This window comes from Ambystoma mexicanum, chromosome 9 (genome assembly GCF_040938575.1).
Source record: "Ambystoma mexicanum isolate Mex_15411 chromosome 9, UKY_AmexF1_1, whole genome shotgun sequence".
Lineage (NCBI taxonomy): Eukaryota > Metazoa > Chordata > Amphibia > Caudata > Ambystomatidae > Ambystoma > Ambystoma mexicanum.
Genome location: NC_090931.1, coordinates 1426247034 through 1426272063, shown reverse-complemented (window position 1 = coordinate 1426272063; position 25030 = coordinate 1426247034). Strand labels below are relative to the sequence as shown.

At 51.5% G+C, this 25030-nt stretch overlaps 1 protein-coding gene across 2 annotated transcripts in view; it reads left to right on the top strand.

Moving 5' to 3' along the window:
- The window catches only part of TMBIM1 (transmembrane BAX inhibitor motif containing 1), a 280929-nt gene that overhangs the window by 129741 nt on the left and 126158 nt on the right, over window positions 1-25030 (top strand). For both annotated transcript variants that reach the window (XM_069616828.1, XM_069616829.1), the window contains exon 2: window positions 6591-6915. In XM_069616828.1, the coding sequence (XP_069472929.1) occupies window positions 6639-6915 (277 nt within the window). In that variant the 5' untranslated portion in view covers window positions 6591-6638. The remainder of the gene's footprint in view (window positions 1-6590; window positions 6916-25030) is intronic.

Sequence of the window (25030 nt, the reverse complement as noted above, 5' to 3'; positions counted from 1 at the left end):
ATTTGTTTCCCCTCTTTCTCATCACATTAACTCTACTGCCCGTTATTGTCGGTTCCATCTATCCAAGGTTTGCAAGATTCACCCTTTCTTATCTTTGCTTCTGAAACCCTCATCTCTGCTTTCATTTTCTCTCCCATCTCTACTGTTGGTCTCGTTGTGCATATCAGCTGGCCACGCCCTGTTCTGTCTACCGTCTCTCAATTCGAGCTTTGCTTTCTCTTCCTCCGTTCCTCTACGCTCTTCTCTCGCTGTCCTGGTTGTCCTTTGAATCGCTCCTCCTCTTTAACTTTGTATGTTTTGTTTTTAAATCTCTCCATGCTCTTGCTCCACCTTATCTGTCCTCTTATTTCCTTCTATTCCCTCTACTTTCTCAGTCTTTAATTCTTCTTGCTGTGCTAAGCCTCCTTGTTCCTCTTCCCGGTTCCGATCCTTTGCTCTTCTTGTCCCAAGTACTGGAACTCCCATCCTATTTTAATTCATTTGTCTTCCACTTTGCCTGTCTTTCGCTCTCGACTAAAATGCTTTCTTCTGTCTTCTTCATAATTCCATTTGTTTCTTTTTTTGATTGGCTTTTACATTTGAAATTGTACCATTTGAATTTTCTTTTTGTTCAGCGCTTAAGCGGAAGTGCTTTATAAATTTAATACAAATACAATAACAATGGTAGCCTACATAAAGGTCTGCCATGAGGTCCTGTAAGGGTTTTGACTTGTATTTTGGAAAATGAGGGGCGGTGGGGCTGACCCCTGTAGTACTCCACACATTGTCCACACCTCCCTGTCTTCCGAATCAGGGAGGAGACGGGAATTAAGGGGACTATACCATCTTCAGGTAGCTCACAACTTGGGTGGCAAGGATGCGCGAGGCCGCCTTTCCTGTGAGATAGGGCTCCAATTCCCAGCATGCAGTGTTCCATGAACCACCAGATTTCTCATTCCCTTATGGGGCAAAATGCAAAGGTTCCATGTCCATTGACCCTCTCCATTCACTCCTTTTCGCAACATACCACTTCTCATTGGAGCACGTTCTTGGTTTCCTGTTGGACTTTTGGCTCTGCTTCCCCACATGTAGAATTCTCTTTGACTGCATTGTCTAACGGTCCATGCCCTGGTGCGTATTCCTTGGCTGTGCTGGCCAGCGTTACTCCTCGGCCACTTGGGTACCTGCTCTTCTCCACTCTGTGCTCTTGAGGTGGTGTTTGCAGGTCTGCGAGCTGCCGCTCTGCACTTGTCTCGGACTTTCACCAGCTTGACTTCTCTTAATCTGCATCTGTCTGGGATGTCCTGTGTAGTGAAGCGTGTATGTCACAAGGCCCAGGTAAGTAGTATAAATGTGGTGCTTTATTGTCCTTTTGTCCTTAGCACGCTCAGGGTTGAGACCGTTAGGAATGATAGGCTTATAAGTCACATTGTGCGTGACTAGGGGGGGTTTAGGGGGCGCGGGTGCCCCCCCTGTGCCCCCCCTGTGTCCCCCCTTGTGCCCCTCCACCTAGGACGAGCAGTGACCATGTTCTTCCCCCTACTTTTGTCTTTGGCCCCCCCCTACTTTTGTCTTTGGCCCCCTCTGTGCCCCTACTAAATTTGATTCCTGGCGACGCCACTGCGTGATGGACACTGGTCTCCACACACCCTTCCGGCCAGCTCCTTCTACTAACTGACACAACTGTCCCTTTCAGAACTTTAGGAAAACGTACATTCGACGAGGCATGAAACCTCTGACATTGCACCCACCTACACAACACCTAGCTAGAACATCCTGCCTATACCGGTCACAGCACCTCTTGATGGAACCACACTGTAGACTTGTGATCCAGCAGCTTTCCCCAGGTCTTTCTGGTGGTGTTGGCGCTACCACCTTCCTCCTCCATAGGGATGGTTTCTGTGTTGACCATGACCTGGACTTTCGGATCGCTGGCAAGCCGCCTTTGGTTCACATCTTCTGGACTGCACCGCTCTCCACCAGCCTTGGACCTCACATACACGCTTAGAAGGCACTTACCGTACACTGCAAAACTATATTCCTTCCCCAAGAACACCACAATCTGCTGGATCAGCTGGTTATCCACAAGAAAGCCTTGGGCACCTTGTCTCGGCCGTCCTGTGCCAAGTGGAATTAACCACAATTTGCCATCAGCATTCTCTGGCAGATCCGGATTCCCCTCTCACCTGTCTTCAATGCATCGCCCACCCGCCTCCAATGACTCGTACTCGCCGTCCGACTCAAACAGAAGTCTGCAATCCTGCGACTGCTCCAGATCCCACCATCTTCTGTAAATAATTATTTTTCTGCAGTGCTGCATGCAACAGTTCACGCCAAGCAATTGCCTGTGGACATGAAAGGATCAGGACAGAGGGATGAGTGGGGGGGGGGAAGAATGTTGCCACTGCACGCCTCTTCAGCACTTTCCATGAAGTGGGATGGCGCATGTTGTTGCAGATGGATGTACAGCTGCTGTTACATAGGATGTATACCAATTGACCTTTTCACAATTGACCTCGGGAGAATTGACCTAATTTAAAAGGTCAGTTAGGACCTATATGTGGGGGGAACCCCCTGCAGCGCCACACCCAATCCAAAAAAAACCTGCACCCTCCCACCCAATCCCCTTATAATATTTATAATCCCAAGCCAATACATATATAAAATAACATAAAGGTCAATTGTGCAGAAGGTCAATTAGGAAAAAAGGTGAATTGTATAAGGTCAATTTGGGTAATACCGTTCCATAGCAGGGAGCCACTGGCTGAGATGGACAGGAGAATGTTTGAGAGCTCAATGTCTTTGGGTGTCCCCATCTATAATACCAGGGTTGACCTGATCTGCGTCCAATCAACGGATTTCCCAGTGAACCGGCTTCAACTTTCTAAACAAGCGTCTATGTTGGTCATAGCCGGCATGATGGGTAGTCTTTGCAGAGATGGCTGATATTTAATAGGTGAAGCAATGGGGCTGCCCACTGAACCCATAGAGCATGTTACCTGAGGCCTGGTCACATGGCTTTGAGTAGCCACAGAGGTGGGTAGGTTGCAGGGTACCTTTTGGGGTTGTGGTGGTGGGAACTTGGAGTGTGTCTGGGCATCTTGGAGCTTGGCTGGCCCTGTAGGGAGACAGATTTCTGGGCAATATCAGTGTTTTATTTAAGTTTTTTTTATAATGCACCTAATGCCGTAAAGGAGATCGGTTTCTAAGCGTGTATCAGGGATTCAAACCTCTGTTCTGCGTGGTCTTGCTTCCAAGACCAGCGCGTTGCCCCTGTGCTATCCTCTGTTTTGTTAGGGGAGAGGAGGGTGTGGGTGTCCGTTCAGTTTGTATTGATAGAAGGGGAGGAAGGCTGGGATGGTTGTCTGGACATCTTGGTGTCCTAGCATCCGTCGAGTGAAGCCGATGCCTGGGCACCATGCTGACGTAGGACTACGGAAGCCAGGTAGAGAAGAGTAGGTTGGAGCTGATCCCTTGGCACCTTGGAGGGATGGCCGTAGGTGGTGTGAGGTTTAAGTGACTTGGCACCTTGGGGAGTAGTATCAGGGGCCATTTGGAAGTGGCTAATATGGAGGTGGCAGTGTCTTGCATCTTGGCAGAAGGGAACAGGCTACTGCCAGTGGGGGTGTGAGGCTGTGGTCTAGGCACCGGGGCAGAGGCAGTGGGTGTGGTTATTGGGCTCATTGGAGGGGTTGCAGTAAGAAGGGGGTCTCCTGGAACCTTGGTAAATATCTGGGCATGTTGGGCGGCAGTAGCGGGGTTGGTGTTGTAACCCCTTTAGTGGAGTAGCAGTAGGGGGAGGGTCAGGTTTTCTGGAGAACGTGGTGGGATGTAGGTAGATGTTGAGGCCACATTGATGGGGGTAGCAGTGATGGGCTCTTCTCGAAACATTGTTGGCACCGCAGACAAGATGGCCGTGGAGCGGTCGGTTGCCTGGGCCTATTGATGGAGTAGCAGTACGTGTCAGAGCAACTAGAACAGCCGGGAGGGTGGGCGACTTGCCCTGTGCTGGGGTAACAGAGGCTGATGCGGGGGTGGGAGGATGCTCTTGGTACTTTGAGGGGGGACAGTAGTTGAGGAGGCGGTGCCAGGGCCCATCGGTGTAGTCACTGTAGCGGCGGTACTGTGGTGGGCGGGTGGGGGTGTTCATGGGCACCTTGTTAGGATAGTAGTAATGACTGTTATGGGCACATTGATTGGGGTAGCAATAGTGTCAGGAAACCTGGGCACTTTGGTGGAGTAGCAGTAGGGGATCTCTCAGCACCTTGTATAGAAAGCAATATGGGTGGGTGCTTTGCACTGTGGTGGGGTTAGCAGTGGTTAATGCTTGTGGGGGGCTGGTGTTCTGGGCACCATGTTGGGGACAGTGGTTGAGGAGGTGGTATCTGGGCCCATCGGTGTAGCCACAGTACGGGGTCTCTTGGAACTGTGTTGGGGGTGGGGGGGTGGTTCGTGGGAACATTGGAGGGATAGCAGTAAAGGTGGGGGATGCCGCATTGATGGGGTGCACGTGCAAGTCGGGATACCCGCGGGGTGGGGGGCGTCACCTCAGCCCATGATCTCCGCTCCCTCTGCTTCTGTGCTGCTGATGGAGGCTGTTTCGCAAAGCAAGCGTTCTGCCACCATCGATCCCACTAATTCACCCTGCACAAAGAGGGGACTCGACACTTCAGCTAATGAAACGGGCAGCAGTCAGCAATGCATCGGCGCCGGATGCAGACAGGGTGGGCATGGAGATGGCAATGTGAGTGCAGGCTGGGCGAGTACACGGTGCCCGGTCTGCAGCAGCCGCCTCAGTCCCTGGAAAGTGTGCATTTCCGGGACGCCTGACAGGCCTTTGTCTATGCACGTTTAGTGTTGTCCTTATTCCCATCACTCTCGGTATTTCTACTGTGTATACATCCGACGCCTCCATTCTGCATTGAGATGACTCCACTCATGCCCCCTAAATATTGCCACATCAGGCACACAGTTTGCGGTTTGGTGTAGAGAGGACTTGGGCTGCTGCAAGGATTGGCTTTTTTTGTAGTTTCCTGGAAGGGTTGGCTTTTTCTGTAGGTTACTGGAAGGGTTGGCTTTTTCTGTAGGTTACTGGAAGGGTTGGCTTTTTGTGGAAGTACTGGAAGGTTTGGTTTGCAGGGTGGGCTCTGGAAGGTTTGGTTTGCCGGGTGCAGAGGCGTAGGCAGGGTAGGGTCTGAGGGGCAAGGCCCCCCCAAAATCTGTAAATGCCCACTCAGCAGCGCTGTGTGGGCATTTACAGATATTTGTGTCAGTGCTGTGGGCCCAACCACATTAGCATCAGGCCCCATTTGCTAGACAATCCTGGCTACGTCTCTGGCGGGGTGGGCTCTTGAAGGTTTGGTTTGCAGGGTGGGCTCTTGAAGGTTTGGTTTGCGGGGTGGGCTCTTGAAGGTTTGGTTTGCGGGGTGGGCTCTTGAAGGTTTGGTTTGCGGGGTGGGCTCTTGAAGGTTTGGTTTGCGGGGTGGGCTCTTGAAGGTTTTGTTTGGGGCGTGGGCTCTGGAAGGTTTGGTTTGGGGCGTGATGAGCTCTGGAATGATTGGTTTGGGGCGTGATGAGCTCTGGAAGGTTTGGTTTGTGATAGGAGCTCTGGAAGGGATTGGTTTATTAGTTAAGAAAATGGATTGCTTTGCCACGGTCTGCTGGAAAGAATGCCTTTTTTGGGGACACTTGAAGGATTGGTGTGTGCGGGTAGGCTCTGGAAGGATTGGTTTGCGGGTGGGACACAAACATTAATTTGCTGTTTGGTACCCAAAGGGTTTGATTGCCATGGCTTTTGTTGGGGTCCTGGAAGGATTGTTTTGTGGGTGGGCCCAGAACGATTGGTTTGCAGGAAGGGGCACTACAAGATTGGTTTGGTACCAAAGGGGTTTGATTTGTCATTGTATGATTGACTTTTTGTAAGGTACTGGAAGGTTCCTCAACTGGGAATGAGTGCTTGACTCGACTTGCACCAAAGAGCGTTTTGCTCCATAGTGGCAACATGTGAAGGTACGTTTTTCACAACCGGTCACCACCCAGTTGCATGCCACTTTCTGCACGCCCGAAATCCAATGCTGGTACATTCGGCCCCTGAAAAGTGATTGTTGTGCTCGGCGAAAGGCTTTTCCACTCGGGGAATTGTCGGTTTGTTTTTCCGTTTTGAAGGGTCTTTAATATGGTTCAGAGTATTATCGTGACATAATTGACCGTAACCCTTACCGAGTCACAGAGAAGGGTAAATAGAGTAAAGTTATCCCATGGTGTAATACCCAGCAAGTTCTTTATTGAACTGTTGGCATACTGCACTAGCAAGGCAATATTGGTGGACAAGTAGCTTGAAGTGACATCATAATGGCGACCTTCAGGTGAGCAGCAGAAGAGCCCGTCTGATTCCGATTGGTACGTGCAGCATTATTCCATCACGTGATTTAGAGGTGTGAATAGTAGAACTCTGCCAGCAGTGTTGCCCTTGTTCAAAGCATTCGGATTGGCCCATCGTAAAGTGTAGGGGTGTATGCTGCTCTGATACTAATTTGAATCATTGTTTTGTACAGAGCTATTTCACCTCATTCTCACGGCTTTCCATTTCCTTTCCTCCTTGCTGTGTTTAGGAAGCCGAGGGAACCGCCCCGTGAGGAAGCAGACCTCGCAGGCCGGCCATGTCGTACCCCAACGCTCCCCCGCCGTACAATGACAAGGACCCTCTGTATCCAGGACCACCGGCTGGGTATGGACAACCCGGCGGCTACGGAGGGCCTGGCGGGTATGGACCACCCAGCGGATATGGCCAGCCGGCACCATATGGGCAACCTGCAGGTTTCTATCCACAGCCTGGAGGCTACCCGGAACCAGCGGGCCACCCGGAACCGGAAGGGCGCCGGAACCCGCAGCCGCCAATGCCCATGCCAATAATGCCGAGGATGCCCCTCAACACAGGTAAGGCCACAGCCTGGCAGCATTGGGTGGAGAACGCACAAGCGCATAAGAGCCCGGCTGTTTGGGGTGGAGAACGCGCAAAGGCATAACGGGCCAAATACTGACCAGAGCTGGCCGGTGTTCCCTGGATGATGTCACTAGTCGTGCCCTGGGCAGACCTGCAATTCATGCTTCCCAGCCACTGCGCCTCGCATATGTGTACACGTGTATGGTGTTTCTCCCTTTTGATTCTGTAGGAATGAGTAAACGGCAACCTGTACGAGACTTGAGCTGGGAGACCTGCACCTTACTGCACACGTGCCAATGAAACCCAGGGGGTGACTGGTGGACCCTCTATATAGGCCTCAGAATTCACAGGGTGTACTGGGGGGAATTTGGCCCCATCCTGTGATCCGTCAGCCCTAATGACTGCCCGTTGTATCTAGGAACCTGGTTAAGTAAACGGACTTGGCCTTATTCCATTTGAAATGCTTGACTGACTTTTTAAATTAAAGTGTATAACAGGTTCTCCTTACAACATGAGTACCTTGACACCCCTGTGCCCGTACAGTGGGGTGCTCTCCGCTAATCCATTAGATAAATAATTAGGTGACATTTCATGACCATGGCTGATACATAATTAAATAGCCTCAGTTCAGTAACCTGCAAGGGGGTGTTTGAGTGGGTATATTTCATACCTAAATAAGTAGCTGGGTACCATGAGTTCATGGGCATCTAATAAATAATTAAATAGCATCACTTGGGTCTCCTGGGCAGAGGGGGCGATTGGATGGTGTTATAGTCTTGAATGCATATATTTCCTTAGTAAACTGGTACGCCGTATTACATGTCAACATTCATCTTTATTCCCAAAACTACTGAACTTCCATACCCCCCCCCCCCCACATTCTAGAGCTTAACCTCCCAACCTTCCACGCTCTATATTCTATTTGGATTGTCACTATATTAACATTGTGTTATCACTACATAACAGATGGGTAGGTTTCACACAAGTGCTAGGTTTAACATGAGTGCATTGACATCTGACAATAGATATTTAAATAGTATCACTTGGGTCACCTGGGCCGAATGGTGAAAATTGAATGTGCAGGTGTTGCACATAACTAAGTACTAGGTTTAACATGAGTTCCCTTGACATGCGATTTAAATATTTATTATCAGATCATTTGGTACAGAAAGAGTACTGGCCTCTGTTTTTCATATGTAAACCATCTGAGCCCACACCCGAAATCCTAGACTCCTGGTCGCTGCAGACTACCACATAGGCTCACAACACCTTGGACGTAGACCAAATAGACATGGGCACGACTGCACGGGAACTTACTCAATCACTACTCCTTGGCCTGTGGAGATGTGTAGTCTGTCTTGACTGAGTAACCCCCAGGTACCCAGAGAACCCTCCTATTTGCTGATGCCGGAATACGAAGCGGGTGGAACTATGGCCCATGGCCTGCCTTAACCCAAATAATTTGCGTCCAGGGTCGGACTGGGACAAGAAATAGGCCTGAACGCCCAAAAAAATGGCTCTGAAACCATCATCCATGAATCGCGTCAATTCACGACTTTAAACAAAAAGCTACTTATGGAGAGTTCATGTGTCGGTTGAAATTACCACACAACTCATAAAATAACATAACTTTGCATACAAGAATGGATCACCATATGTATCCTTACCATCTGTGTGTATATATGATATTTAAAACACGCTTAATACCCAGAGGTTTCTAAGCGCGGACCCGGGGATCAAACCTGTGTTGCTTAGTGTCGTCTTGCTTCCAAGGCGAGCATGTTGCCTCTGAGCTATCCTCCTGGGACAACATAGATCCATATTGATCCATAGTATAGCTCCATATTGTCAAATTACTGTGAATCCAAGGACAAATGGTAATGAGCACTTGCGCTCCTTTTTTTTAAATTTAAATCTTTTTTTTTATTTTTTTATATAGAACCCATACAATATCACCCAACCTGTGTTGGTACTCATTTATCGACCTCAGAAGGATGAAAGGCTGATATGGCCTTGATGGGATTCGAACCTGCAGATATCACACACATCGTAGCAGCGAGCGCAGAACCCACTGAGCTATCATATTAGCTATAGTAAAATGAGCAATTATTATCCACTGGATACCATTAAATAGTTAACATAAATTTAACAGCTGACCCGTTAAGTCGATCTGCAGGTCTGGTGCAAATTTAGCCGCATGTCAAGCCTCTGTGCATCTACTTTTCATCCTTCAGGGGTTGGGTGCCAACTTTACAAAATGGTTTTGCATCCCTGGGAGAGTCGCTCACATCTGTGTATTCCTCTGCCTACTGTCCCTGCATTATTTATCCCCGGGTGTCCATTTTTAGCAGTCACCTTTCTCCAGCATGGGGTCTGGCATGGATTCACATGCTCATGAATATTCCCCGTCGTCAGGCTGGGAATCCTCGGTAAAGAAAAAACCAGTATCAGTTTCGTTTCTGATCTGTCTTTCGTAGTAATAACCAATCACTGGTCTCTGCGTCATACTGACCACAGCCAATGACTGCCCTCTACCTAAGCCCCGCCTCTGGCAGCCATCTTCAGATTTTTACCGCACGTTCATGTGTTGGGATCCTCGTGCTATTGCTCTCGAGCGTTAGTGCTATTTTTTTCACGTTTTGTCTCAAAAACTTCGTTTTTTCGGTCAAAAGAGCCTCAAGCTCCACCGACTCTCCATCCGATCAACGGGGACCCGTGTCGGATTCGTCTGCACCCCTCAAGGGTGAAGATTTCGTCGAGCTATGCTTTTGGAGGACTCCAGAAGTTTCTCAGGCCCGGACATGGCCCAGGAGAAGGGAAGCTCGACGCCCGGAAAGCTGTTCAGGGTCTGCCCTGGATGCCAGCTACAGAACGTCTTTAAGGAGGACGAACACTCATTTTGTCTCTGCTTACATGAGGACAAGACGCACGTGGAGAAGGACTGTGCGTTTTGCGGCAACATGTCGGAGCGGACCAAGAAGGACCGCCATCAACGTCTCGCCAACTGGCTGGAAGGGAAGAGCCTGTCCGGCGAGAAGAAGAGGAAGAAATCCGAGCGGTCTTCTAAGACCTTTGAGGACGCCCCGGCGACGGGCCAAGCACCGCGAGTCCGCTGGCACCGGGAGCGCCGAACGGTCGGGCTCTACGGGCGCCAGGCAGGGCGTACCCTCCCCGGCACCATCAACCACGAGCCAACGCTCTGGGTTGGGTAAGAGGAAGGCCGAGCACCCGGCGAAGCTCCTGGAGAGGCCCCGGTCGAGCTCGAAAGCCCCATCGGAGGGGGAGCGAGGCAGTGTTTCCCCCCCCCCCCCCCCCTCAAGGATAAGGCGGTGAGCGCACCTAAGGTGGTGAAGGCCTTTAATCCACCCGGCCAAGGCCTCTATCGAGACTGTCGCGGCGGCCCTGGCTCAGCCTGTGCAGGCTACACCAGTGGTGGCGACCTCGGGGCTCAGTCTCCCTGCCACCTCGGAGGGAGTCCTCTTTTATGCCCATCGATAGGACCCTCGTGAAATCTCCGGCAGAGAAGAAAAAGGGGGGGCAGGGTGTCGTCGTAGATTCGGCTTCAACCTCGGAGGAAGAGCTGATCGAGGTCTTAAGCCACGGCCTCGGCGTGGAAGAAGACCGGCCTGATCCCGACGCAGGTGACGACATCGTCGAGGGTGCCGACGGGGCCCCTGATCGCCCGTCGGTTTCCCCTCTGCCAGTGCCGCAAGACAACTCGGCGGCCATTTTGTTGGCTATACAGTCCTTATGCTCGGAGATAAGGACGAGACTACCGTTGCCGGCGGAGGAGCCTCTCCCGTCGGACCCAGAACCGGGACCTTCTGGCGTTCCTCCTCCCAAGAAAAGGATTCATCCTCCACCTCCTTTTCAGCCGTCGCGCCCCGTCCAGCCCTCCTCCCCGTCCACCCGAGGGGATGATACGGGGACTGACACGGCAGCGACGGGTACGGACGACTAGGTCTACGACGAGGATCTGCCGTCGTCGCCTCCCACCAGGGCTTCTCCGCCCGACGAGATTGGATCGTTCCACTCCATGATCGCCAGGGCGTCCGAGCTTTTCCAACTCTGCCCTGAGGAGAAGAAAAAGGAAGGATTCCTTTATCAACGGCGCGAGGCCAAGAGGAAGACTGTCCTCGCGGTGCCTCTACTGGACGACATTTGGGATGAGGGCCTCGCCCTCCTCAAGAACCCTTCCACGACGCCAGCTAGAAGAGACCGGTACGAGAAGAAGTACCGGGTCCCGGACGCGGCCCCCCTGTGCTTCCGGGCGCAGCCTACCCCGGACTCCGTCGTATCCGCGGCGGCCAGGAAGAAAGCGGGGGGGGGTGCGGCCTCCACATCGACTTCCCCGCCGGACGGCGAGGGAAAGAAATTGGACACTATGGGACGAAGGGTCATCTCGTCTGCAGCGACGACGATTAAGGCGGCCAACACCTTGGCTATCGTGGCCCGCTATGACAGGGAGCTATGGTATAAACTGGCTCCCCTGCTGGACTTCCTACCGGACGACAAGAGGGCTGAGGCCCTGGAGATCCTACAGGAGGGTGAGGTGGCATCGGACCACGCCATCACTATTGCGACAGACATTGCCGACACGGGATTCCGCCAATTGGGCAACGGCGTGTGCCTTAGGCGGCGTGGATGGCTCAAGGCTACGGACTTCCGTTAAGACGTACAGACCAGAGTCCTGGACATGCCGTTCGACGGGAACAACCTGTTTGGGAAAACTGTGGACGATTCCCTTCAGGCCATTAAAGCGGACACGGAGACGGCCCGGGCCCTTGGGGTACTGCAACGACGGCCGCCCTTTCAGAGCAGTGGAGGCAAGGGCGCCTCCAAAGGTTCCGGCGGCGGTTTCTCCACCTACCGTCAAGCGGCCCGCTCGTCTCAGGAGGCCTACAGGGGACGATGTAAGTCGGGCGGACCCCGCCGTCGTCGCCAAGGAGGTCAAGGTGGCAAAGCCTCGTCGAAACAGGATTGAACCGGCCGTGGGGTCGGGCCCCCACCGAAGCACCCCGGTGGGAGGCCGGCTGGCGAGCTTCGTCGGCGTGTGGGAGTCCATCTCCACCGACCGTTGGGTGCTGGACGCCTTAGCCCGGGGCCACGCGCGCGAGTTTCAAAGAAGGTGCCCGCGCGTCCCCCCCGTGGCGAGGAAAGAGCTTCACGTCCCTCAGCTTCTCCTGGAGGTAAAGGCTATGCTCAGGAAGGGCGCCATCAAACTCGTCCCAAAGAGGCTTCGGGGCTCCGGAGTGTACTCGAGATACTTCCTCGTGAAGAAGAAGACGGGAGGATGGCGCCCCATCCTAGACCTGCGACGTCTGAACAAGTTCATCAAGGCGCAGAAGTTCCGGATGGTCACCCTCCAGCACGTCCTGGGTCAGCTGGAGGAAGGAGACTTCCTGTCGTCGTTGGATTTGGAGGATGCCTACTTCCATATTCCCATCCTAAAGGGGCACCGAAAATTCCTCAGGTTTGTGGTCCAAGGGCGTCACTACCAGTTCAAAGCCCTCCCCTTCGGACTACGGTCGGCACCCAGGGTATTCACCAAGTGCCTTGCACCGGTGGCGGCGCAGTTGCGCCGCGAGGGGATCCACGTCTACCCCTACCTGGACGACTGGCTCATCTGAGCCAAGACGAGGGAGCTCGCCGTGGAGCACACGGCAAGGACCGTCCAACTTCTCACGGACCTGGGATTCTCCGTGAACTACGCCAAATCCCACCTGGTACCCGCGCAAGACTCACTGTTTCTGGGAGCGAGGCTCGACAGTGTCCCTTCTGGCCTCCCCGTCGGAGGAGAGGACCAGGACCATCCTGGGCAAGGTACAGCGGATGTTGGTGGCCGACGCGGCCAAGATGAGGTCCATCAAGTCCCTCCTCGGAATTATGTCTTCCTGCATCTACCTCATTCCCATGTGCAGGCTCCGGAGGCACCCGTTGCAGGAGTTCCTGGACGCGCGCTGGATCCAAACGACGGGCAGCTTCGAGGAAAGGATCACACTCGACGAGAGTTTGACGAGCGATCCGGTGGTGGGCCTCCCGTGCGCATCTGACGGCGGGCATGGACTTTCAGACCCCAGCCCACCAGGAGACAGTGACCACGGATGCCTCCCTGGAAGGGTGGGGAGCGCACACCGAAAATCTGCACGCAAGAGGCCTTTGGCTCCCGACAGAGAAATCCCTACATATCAACGTCCTGGAGCTCCGTGCAGTGTTTTGGGCCCTCGGGTCCTTCCTTCCGTCCCTCAAGGGCAAGGTGGTGAGGATCTTCACCGACAACACCACCACCATGTTTTACATCAGGAAACCGGGCGGAACCAGGTCCCCAGCACTGTCCAGGGAGGCGCAGGACCTGTGGCATTGGGCCGTCGGCCAAAGGATATTTCTGGTGCCGTTTCATCTGGCAGGGATAAAAAACACCATCGCCGACTCACTCAGCAGGGAGCTGCGCTCGTGCCACGAGTGGGAACTACGGCAGGATCTAGTGGATCGCCTCTTCCGACGGTGGGGCACACCTGAGATCGACCTGTTCGCGACGGCGACGAACTCCAAGTGCCAGAGGTTCGCCAGCAGGTTTCCCCAGGCGAGGAGCATGGGCGATGCTTTCTCGTTCCCAAGGGAGGGCCTGTTCCTCTACGCGTTACCTCCATTGCCACTGCTAATCCGGCTCGTCAACCAGCTCAAGAGGTCACGGTGCAGGATGATTCTCGTCGCACCTGCGTGGCCGAGGCAGATATGGTTCCCGGACTTTCTGGACTTGTCAGCGTCCCCGTCAATCAAGCTGCCGGTGGACGCGGATCTACTCTCCAGGGAAGGAGGCGCCATCCTCCACCACGACCCGAAGTCACTGAACTTGCAGGCCTGGCTCCTGCAGCACTAGAGTTTGGAGGATACGACATACCGGCCGACTGCAGAGAGGTTCTTGCAAAGGCCAGGGCGTCCTCGACTCTTAAATGCTACGGACACAAATGGAAGAGGTTCTCTGTCTGGTGCCACGCACAGAAGATTAACCCTCTACGGATTACGGCTCCCCAAGTACTGCCGTACCTGCTGACGCTGGACTGGCACACGCGTCCATCAAGATTCATCTTGCTGCGATCTCCCGATGCACCAGAACCACGGGGCGGACGTCCTTGTGGTCTCATCGTCTGGTGAAAGAGTTCATGAAGGGACTGTTCAGATCGTTCCCGCCGGTGAAGGCTCCGGCCCCGGCGTGGGAGCTCAACGTGGTGCTGACCAAGCTCATGGGACCTCCGTTCGAGCCTCTGCACTCGGCCCCGTTGAAGTTTCTGTCGTGGAAAACAGCGTTTCTTGTGGCCATCCCCTCCGCACGACGAGTGGGAGAGATCCAGGCCCTTTCCTGCAAGGCCCCGTACTTGACTTTTCACGACACGAGGGCAGTGCTCAGGATGCACCCCTCCTTCATGCCCAAGGTGCCGTCGGACTTCCACCTCAACGAACCCTTGGTGTTGCCTGTGTTCTTCCCGTCGCCTTCGTCGCCGGCTGAGAGGACTTTGCACTCGCTGGATGTGGCTAGAGCACTTAAGTTCTACGTGGACCGCACAAAGTGTTGTCGGAAGACGTCACAACTCTTTGTGAATTTTGGACCTGTCAATCAGGGGAAGGCTCTCTCGAAGGCTTCCATTTCCAGATGGCTCTCCGGCTGTATCATGTACTGTCATCGGTTGGCAAACCGACCGCTGCCTGGTCGTCCGAGACCCCATTCCACCAGAGCGATCGCAGCTACCACGGCGTTCCTTTCTGGTGTGCCCCTGCTGGACATATGCAGGGCTGCTACGTGGAGGTCTACGCACACCTTCACGAAATTCTACTGCGTCGATCGGGATTCCAGGGAGGAGTCCAGGGTCGGCCAAGCAGTGCTGCGCAACCTGTTCGCCTGAGGTGAGCCTGGTGAGGAGGTAAGGTGCTTAATGTTGAGTTTGATGTAATGCTTGATGTTGAGCCTTTGCCACCTCCCGTGGTTGTGCATGTGTGTACTGCTATGTATTCTTTATTCATGAGCATGTGAATCCATGCCAGACCCCATGCTGGAGAAGGAACAAGTTACTTCCCTGTAACTGTTGTTCTCCAGCATGGGTCTGGCATGGATTCACATGCGAACCCTCCCGCCTACCCCTCTGCGGCTCTTCACTTGGTCATACTGCCACTTCACGTGCTTCCAAATCTGAAGATGGCTGCCAGAGGCGGGGCTTAAGTAGAGGGCAGTCATTGGCTGTGGTCAGTATGACGCAGAGACCAGTGATTGCTTATTACTACGAAAGACAGATCAGAAACGAAACTGATACTGGTTTTGTCTTTACCGAGGATTCCCAGCCTAACGACGGGGAATATTCATGAGCATGTGAATCCATGCCAGACCCATGCTGGAGAACAACAGTTCCAGGTAAGTAACTTGTTCCTTCTCTCCCGCTCTCAGCAGAGCGTGGGCTATGCTTGGGAGTAAACCGTTACTGCAGCCTCTTATCAATCCGTTCAGGCCAGGCACGTTGGTGACGCTGTTCTACCTTATTGCCTGAACACTGTACCCCCTTACCTGCTCAGGCCCGAGTGAGTGACGTCCTAGAAAAGCCTGGGCGGCCGCTCTGCTCCATTGGGACAGAGCGCCCCACAACCGTATCCTGTTTACGCCGCCCGGCCAAGGATCCTGCCTTGCAACTAAGCCCCACTGGCAAAGGAACAGTACAAAATCACTTCCCAAAACCAGGCATAGTGACAATAAACATTGCACACCGGTGGCGATAAGTGCTGCGCGATAGGCACACCAGACAAGCATGGACCTCATCACAGTGAGGACACAGAAGCCTTACACACAACTGGTCACAGTGATCGTGAAGAACTGCACCAAAATGGACCTGGCTGGACAGCACATACATCCGGTCTCCGCTCACAATGAGGGTGTAGGAGCAACCAATGCTCAAAGCTGCGCTGCGCTGTGCTGAGCTGAGCAATGGAGAAAAACAGTGTGTCAACTCTGCACAAAGCCCTGCATGAAACTGAGCATATAAGGGGACATAAGTATTTGTATTTAGACATTTTTATATAGCGCTTTACACCAAAGCGCTTTACATTACAATCGAAGCATGAATATCAAACTAGAATCAAACCATCAATAATCACATTATGCACAACAATTAGCTGAGGACAAGGAATGAGCGAAATGTAGGAAAGTAAGAATGGAGTGAAATGAGGGTCAGGAAGGAGGATGAAGAAGATGAGATTTTAAGGAGGTGCGGAAGGAGGGGGTAGGAGGAGATAGAACGGATATGGAGAGGTAGGGAGTTCCAATGTAGTCGGGGCAAGGAGCTGAAAGGAACGGAAGCGGGAAGGGGCACATGGTGGTGGAGGAACAGAGAAGGACTAGGTCAGCAGAACGGAGAGGACGAGAGGGAGTATAGAAAGAGAGGAGGGTGAAGAGGTAGGGAGGGGCAAGAGTATTGTGCGGAAGTGGCCATAGTGAATGCACATTAGTTCTAGTGTGCAATCCTGGAAACATGGCTGGCCTTAGGGGCAGCAGCGCCCTGGGCGAATTGGCGCCCCCCCTTCCCCGCGTGCCCCTGGACAACAGGGGGCATGGCCATGGAGTGTCACTTTATATATTTTTTTTAAACCTCCTCGTTCCGGCGAGGAGGTAATTCTATGAATAGGGTGCATCAGCACCCTATTGTTCCTAAATGCGCTCTGCTGCCGTGGGCGCATTGGCTAACAATAAGGGGCTTGCGGCCACTATGCCAGCTCGGGGGAACCCTTGAAGGACTCCCCTTAGCTGGCGTGGCGGGAGGCTAATGATCCCTTTTGTTGGTGAAGGCGCCCACGGCAGAGGGGAGCATTTGGTGGCAATCGTGTGCCGAGTACCCGATTGTCACCAAATGTGCCCACCTGCTGCGCCTTCTCCCACTACGCCAGCTCGGGGGAGCCCTTGAAAGACTCTTCCCCCCCCCCCCCCTCCCCTGACCCCCCCTCCCCACCATGACCTGATGTGGCGGGGGCTAGTGACGCCCTGGGGGGGGTGTGGCGCCCCGGGCGGTCGCCCCCTCCCCTAAGGCCTGGCCCGCCTGGAAAAATGTAGGCACAGGAGCCACACAAAACTAGGAAAGCGCAACAGTAACTGACTACACTGGGCACAACAGTAAACCGGCGTTAAGACGAGTGTACAGGAGCGCTGCACTAAAATGGCAACTGGAAGCTGTGCACAACAGTAAACCGGCGTTAAGACGAGTGTGCAGGAGCGCTGCACTAAAATGGCAACTGGAAGCGGTCAGAAGCACTGAATAAAACATGGCCCACCAAGCGTGCAAGAGCATGGCATAAAACGAGATAAACCAACGTATGTATACAAGTGCAGAGCAGGGATCTGGGTGCTGCGCGGGCGCAAGATTACTGCAGGAAACTGCAGAGTGAGATTTTAGCCTGAGTCTATGATCAATATGAAGGATGAGCATGCACAAGTGTCCGCTCCCGGTGAAAAATCATGTTCAAGTGCCGTTTAGTTTTCACACGCCATATGCGCACAGAAGGACCATGAATAGTCTGCAAATGGTTTCCATCCATTACACGCAAGTCTTCATGTGTCTCTCAGCCACTATGCGATCTTTATACAGACCTGGCACTCCATGTCGGCCTACCTGCATACCTAGACAGGTCTACCAGCCAGTGCACGCGTGCTATGTGCTGACCTGGAGGGCACTGGGTGACCTTCAGGTGCTGCATGCTGCTCTAGTACTTGCTCTACGAGCGCTCGCGACGGATTCGTTTAAGGTCCACACAGCCACATCCGGGCCCGGGACTCCTATAACAATGCACTGGGAGCAGGCTGGGCTGAGGCAGCCCCGGGCACGCCCTGTCCGGCCACTCCCAGTGTTTTGTAAAAAAAAAAAAAGTTACACTTGTGTGTCTATTTCGCCTGGCGGCTAGCGCTATGCTGTCTCGGAGCGCATGCAATGCACAAACTAGCTCTCTGCAGACCCAGACCGGCCCAGGAGTGCTTCGGGACCGGCCCCTCACCCGCCTCCCAAGTGATTTCGGCCTGGGAACGGGCCGATGGGCCGAAGGCCCAGTCCGACCCTGGTTACATCTAACCAAGGCACCAGAATGACATGCAGCAAATGGGTCCTTCTCTCTCGCTTCATTATCCGAAAGTGCGATGTAAACAACTATGCAACTGGGCCGCGCAAAGAAGGGGTAATGCAGGGGAAAAACATCCCCGGTCTCTGGTGGCAGCCTATCTTTTCTCCTGTCTTATCCCTCCGACCTCCTGCACGGCCAACTCTTCCCGTGCCCCTGGAAATGAGGAGAAAATAAACCCACGGGGTGGGTAACCGATGAAAATCAGAAAACTGGGCCCCACGGCCCTCTGGAGAGGAGAGGGAGATGCCGCCCAAGCAGGGCAGACCAACCCTCTTACTCTAGGGCTGTAATCACGGTCTCCTGACAACCTAACGCTGAACTGAGGTGAAATACCAGGGTTTTTCGGAAGTTTAGCCTCTTACTGTTCCCTCTGACCGGCCTTGTACAAAACTCAATTGGGCCGGTTTATAAACAAAACCCCATGTGTGCGTAGTATTTTACAGCATGCAGTATAAATGGCCCCTCTCCCACACTTTCCCACCCCTACTTTGAAGCCGCTATACACACGGCGAGAGGGCCGCCAGGCTCTGTCCCTCTCAGAGCTGTGCCAGTGCAACGTCAAATTCTGCTCATCGTCGAAAAATGCTTAGGCTGCTACTGCGCATGCGTGAATTTCAATGGCAAAGCAAAATCCGACGGTACTGTAACGTCGGATTTTGCTTACCCATCAGAAAATGTTTTCTGGTCTAAGGGGCAGGTGCAGCGGGGCGGAGGTGGAGCAGCGGTGATGCTTTTCAAAAAATGCCTGATGCAGTGCGCTTGGGGGGGGTTGGGGGGGCGGATGGCGCGCTGGGCAACGCTGTATTTATTTAAACGTACCCGTTGGGTGCGGAGAAATCATTCCAACTTCATTCCAACTTGCGCATCGAAAAATGCTTTGTTTGTCCGTTACTGCGCATGCGCACCAACACAACGCATGCGCAGTAAGCAACCTAAGCATTTTTCGACAGTGAGCAGATTTCGACGTTACACCGGCACTATAGAGCAAGCACCAGCTCCCTATCGCCTCCCTTATCGGTTCGTTGCCCACCTCGTATTCTCAACCCTGAGAAGGGACGAGCGAGGTGCAGGCCTGGAACGCTGCTGGCCTCTGGGACGTTCCACACTGTGAAGGCATCACCGCCCTCCGGGTTCCCTCACTTCTCCCGCTCCAATCGTGCTCTCCCCTCTGCTGCTGCTCTCCGGTTTTAAGTTCCCCTGGGGATCTTCCACCCTTGTTTGCTGCAGGGGAGCTCCAGTCTGCCCTGAGGTGGAATCACTTCAGGCAAGCCTGCTCCCCTTACAGGTGGCGCCTACCATCTTCTACCAACTTGTCGCTCGCACAGGGAGCCAAACAGCATTGCAAACAAATTGCCCGCCAAAATATACATGACACGCACATTCACTGAGAACCCACAACAAATGCAGGTTTACACTCGGCTACATACAACAGAGCACTATATATGGCGACCTTGAAGTGTGTATACAGCACAGAGCAGCAACGTTTAGCAGCTCTTGTGTTCTACATTGGCAATAGTGAAGGATCATGGGAGTTGTAGTCCAAGACATCTGGCGAGCCACAAGTTGCAAACCCCGGGTATTCCCACTCAAGCTCCCAAAGAAATAAAATTCTCCATCCAGTTTCGATCCAAATGATCTCTAGCGAACGTTGTTCACCGGCACAACAGGCCGCAACATGGAGATTGATGAGCCTTTGGCCACCAGTAACCGCACAACGCCTTTTCTAGAAGCCTGGTGGTTGTGTTACTCTTGGGGAGGCCTGAGAATGAATATTCTAGTGGGGTATTAAAAATCTACACATATCAAGAAATCACGTGTTTTGGAAAATAAATGGAATTACTTTAAAGCATCAACATAGATAATTGTTTCGTGTCATTGTAGATCTATACTGTGAGTTATGGATCCTGCATGTGTAAATTCGGTATTTTATGTATGCAGTATATTACTATAAACCTTTCATAATATATATTTACATGGAGATTAGATGAAAATGCAACTAATTGTCGTGATAGCGTTATGCAACACTTTGCATACAAACATGTAAAAACATTTACCTCTAATTAAAAAAGGAGGTTTCTAGACACATTTTGGCAAAATTGTGCGCGTTCATTTTCGTGATTACTGGCATGCATGTAGACTTTAGCGCTTAAAGGCCACCAAATGCTCTATGCTGCACTCATGGGCGCTTTACATTATGTGTAAATGGTGCGCACAACTTTAAAAAAAAAAAAAAAAAAAGAAATTTGATCAGGTAAACTCACTTTTTGCAACTTTCAAAGTGCATCTACAGTTTGGACGTGCACAACAGAGCCGAACACACACTGACTTGTGCTGTGCAAATGCAGAGAATGCACACACATGCCCCATGTGCAGCTACACTCTGTTGTAGGTTTTGTGGCTCGTCCTGGGAGCATTGGTGGTGTGGGGGAGGGGAAATAAGTGACAGTAGGAGGGTTAATGGTGGCAATTTACTATTTTAAATGGAATAGCCCGAAAAAGGAATTTGGAGTTTGTCAACAAATTAAAAAAGGAGGAACACATGTTGTGCAAGTGTGTCTGAGTGGTTATGATTGCGAGTGGTGATGTGTTGTATTTGAGTGCATTTACTACAACATGTGTGACCTGAATGGATTCATGGGTGTGATGTCATATATGTGATGTACATACCTAGAATGTTGGTATGCTGGTTGTGGTGTCTGTGAAATTGCCGTCTGGCAAGTGTGTAGGAGCCCTGACTACTTCGATTTTTGTTATCAGATTTCCCCTTGCATAAGCTCCATGCTAAAAGCATATTGTGCACTTGTGCCCTGCTGCATCAGTATCCTGCTTGCAGTGCCCGCTCTACCGTGGGCAAAGGGCAGGTTCCGAGGTCACAGATGCCCTCTTGATAGCTGCTTTGACTAATCTAGGAAATTAGTCTCTTCCCCCGGGGGGTGGGGGAGACACCTTTCTGTGAGGCTAGGGAGGTGAGCCCCCTCCCCAACACTCTCCATAGGGGTTGAGGCAAGTGAGACCTCCCCGGAAGAGAAACCCCACGCCCAATCCAAGGACTCCCTTTCCCATGAGGATCTCCCTACAGTGGCACTCACGATGACCTACATGACAAGCTCCACACTACCAAAGGCCTTTGTTTATCAAGACTGGGATGAAGAAACTCCTCAGATAACATTTATCTTAGTGGAAATTAATGTCAAGTCCAAATATGCAATGCACTGAGACAAGTACGTTAAATAACATACCCAGGGGAGAGACTGCAAGACAGGAACGCCATGGGTGTAATTATAGGGTGGGGACGGAGTTTTGTTCCCCCCCCCCCCCCCCCCCGCCAACTTCTGTGACATGCCTGTTTGTCCCCTTCAACTTTTGGAGGGAAGGCAGGGGGGCCTCAATCATCAATTATGTAATCTGAACGCGCAAGCCCGGCTGGGGTGCCCAGCAAGGCTTGCGCTGTTTTATTACATAATTCTGAGATGCCTGGCAACTGCGCTGCAAGACATTCAGGGCCGGGATGGCGTGCGTGGCTCAGTTCCTCACCCTGGCTGGCCTGACTCGGGCAGCAGCCAGGGTTCTGAACTTGGTGTTGCAGGGCCTGGCGCCTGTGCTGCCATGCTTGCAGCAGCACTTCCAGGGGCCGTGGCACAGGGAATCGCTTTCCGACTTTGTGTTTGTGCGACATACAGACAGGAACTAGGAAGCTCACTCAGCTTGCTGGTTTCTGTCTGGAGGTGCGTGAGTGCAAAGAGGTTAGGTCGGTGTAACATGAGCCGTGGCCCGGGCGGCATTTGAAAGAAGAGCAGAGGTACTTTAAAAAGAACATTAAAAAAAATCCTTTCTAATTGTGTTTGTTTGTTGGGGGGGGGCTGGGCTGCGGGCTGACCCTAGCAAGGGCACGTGTCAAATTTGGATAATGTGAGCATAGCTCACAGTGCACATTAAGGCCCCAGGTATGAAGACACATTAACAATAACAAATGGTGCATTCTCTGTGGCAAGCCACAGCTCTGCAACGCCTCTAAAATTAGCCTTGCCACTTTTCAGATGTTACTAAAGCACCACCATCCTAATTTCAAAATGAAGTTGGCGGAAGGCGCGCCCTCCCCAAGTAGAATGGAAAGAGTCAAGCTGAGAGAACCTGTGACCCAAAACTGTCGTACTCTGCAAATTCTGTGAAATGAAGATGAGTGCTATACGCCTTCATAACATGGTGAACCTTTGAAGCAGTTTTTGCTCTAGGTGCCCAGAAGGAACCGTATGGGATTTTGTTAAAAGCACACCTTTAGGAACCCTATATAACCTTTCCCCCTGCTGCCAAAAATAATCTTCACGAAACTGTCTTTTGAGTGTTGCAGACACTTTTTCAGGACAGTTTGGTACAAATTAGTAAGTTGATGTCATGGTTCAGGTTACAGGCCACCAATAAAGGCTTCCCTTACCAAACTAAGCAGGGGAGTATCCAGCATTGTAATGGTGGAGGCGTAAGAGGGGGGTGAGCAACGAAATGCAGTGTGTGGAATTCCATGTGGTCTCATTGGCACCCCCAAACCACCCACCCCTGGCCCATTCTACATTTTTTGGTAACTTAAGTGGAAGATGGCATTTTGACACAACAACAAAAATAAAACTGAAGGATCGTTGCAGATGCAGGAAAATCCTCTATTAGAACTCTGTTAAAGCCCTCTGAGGCAAAATACATGCAAACTTCTTAATAATTATATGGATTGCACCAACAGAAGTGACTACACAGAAAAGGACATTGCAAGGCGCATCATCAGTCCTTGATACTTGGAGGCACCATGGAAGTGACTTTTGAATAATTTGCCATAAATGAGCCAAGTGACAAATATCTTTGGGGTGCAAAATAGCTAAATTCCACTTTTGTTAAATGTGGAGCAATCTATAGTCATTAGGCTTTTCCATTATATCCGGATACATTAACATTAGCTTTGAAGTGAATCAGTCACTTGTAGAGCTGCAGATAAGGCACAATGTGATTAAATGATTTGCTCAGGATCACACACTTGGTTAAATGGTGAAACTGGGATGTGGACAATTTAAGCGACCAAGCACATCTTTCCAGGTTTAGTTGATATAGATATTAAGGTTTTGCTTTACATTTCATGTGCTTAAATAATATATAGCAATGCCTTGGACGCAAACCACATTACATAACTAGCCTTTCATATTAAACTAACCATACATTGTCATAGAAATATGTTGAGCAATGGGAGAATGGCATTAGTTGTATTCTCCCCATTCTGCATGCAAAGTCACAACAGCATCATGTAGATTAATGTGAGCCTAACAAATCCCCCTTAGGGTTTAAAGCCATAGTCATTATTTCATAAAGCATGCAACATTATGCACCCTTCTCACTTGTGATCAATCCCTCCCATTCACATTTCTAAAGGGACAAAAGTCCCTGCTAATAGTACCCCCCTCCCTTCCATCAGTGCCCAATGGCTCACATTGTAACACTCTGTTGATACAGAGCAACGTGAGGACCCTCTGCTGCCCGGAGCTCCTTGGGACATTGTTCTGGCCATGGGACACCTCTACCATTCTGAACTGGTAAGGTGTCCTGCTGCCAGGACAATGAGCGTGCTGAGCAGGAATTGCTCAGCACACATTGTCCTGCCAGCGGGACACCTTTGCCGTTGGGTGCCCTCTTTGATGTGCCGAACGGGAGAGGTGTCCCAATGACAAATGTCCCAGTTTGCCTCTTAATAGAGCCATGGGGGGCAGCTTGCCCGCCCCCACCTCTCCTGCTTGTTACTCTACTGCTTGAAGCCACTTGAACACAGGAAAACATACCTTAATTTTAATCAGTCAGAATCTTGTAGAAAACAATCTGTTGGCACATACACATATAAGGTGCTGTGCACATCCCAAGTTTGGAGATATATGGCATTTAAAAATTGATACCAGGTATACTTGGTCACCCACTGCATTGCATTAACCGATGGCTTCTGCCTTTAAATGAAAGGAAAAATCAAGGGAATTGCTGACATTCCAGCGAATCTGTTGCTTTCGGCCATGGCTTTATAGTTCAGCTAGGTCAAGTCAACTTAGCCCAACATTTCAGGGATCGGGGGGTGAATCTGGTCTGCTCAATGGACGTCTCGCCACTGTTGAACATGTACATATAAATGTTGTGTGCACACAGTATATGTCAATGGCTCTGCTGGGTGCATTTGTGTGTGAGTGAGAGTGTATGTAAGCATGTGTGTGACTTTTGTGCCTGAATGAATGATAAATAATGCATTGTTTGTATGTTCTATTGGAATTAAGTTTGTGAATGTCATGTGTCACTGCGTGCATGGCAGGCCGGCTGGAGATGTGTGGGGGACCCAATTGAATTTTAAAGATAGGCCATCAGTCTTATGAAAGTTATAACAGAGCGTCAGTAATGGACTCTTGTGTTATAGTAGTCTAGTGTTATCCCTCAGGGATTTAAGTTGTTTGACTGAGGTACATAATTACGGCGAAATTGGCCGTAGTCATTTTCGCTGCGAATGTTTTTGCCTTGGTACAAAAACTCCAAACCATGTCCCCCCAAACTGCCAGTACACCCATAAACCCCCCTACTGATCTTTTCTACATTCGGCACCTCTCCTGTTCCCTGCAGAGTCAGATCCATCCAACTAAAGTGGGTCGGATCTGACGCTGCAGTGCCCCTTTTTTATTTTATTTATTTATTTTTTTTTTTTTTTTGTTGGTCCCCTGCCACCAATGCTGAGGAAGCGGGGGACATCCCCGCAACCGCAAAGTCAAAAATCCTGAACATGAGGAGCTGGGGACACCCCCGCAGCCCCAGCTCTTCATGTTCGGTATCTTCGGCTTCGAACTAATGATGGTGACTGAAGTCAGTCAAATCTACCATTCAACCAAATTTTATCAAACAATTTGGCCAAAACGATCCCTAAGAGCCACCACTCGCCCTCCCTCCACCCCTGTCCCCCCCACC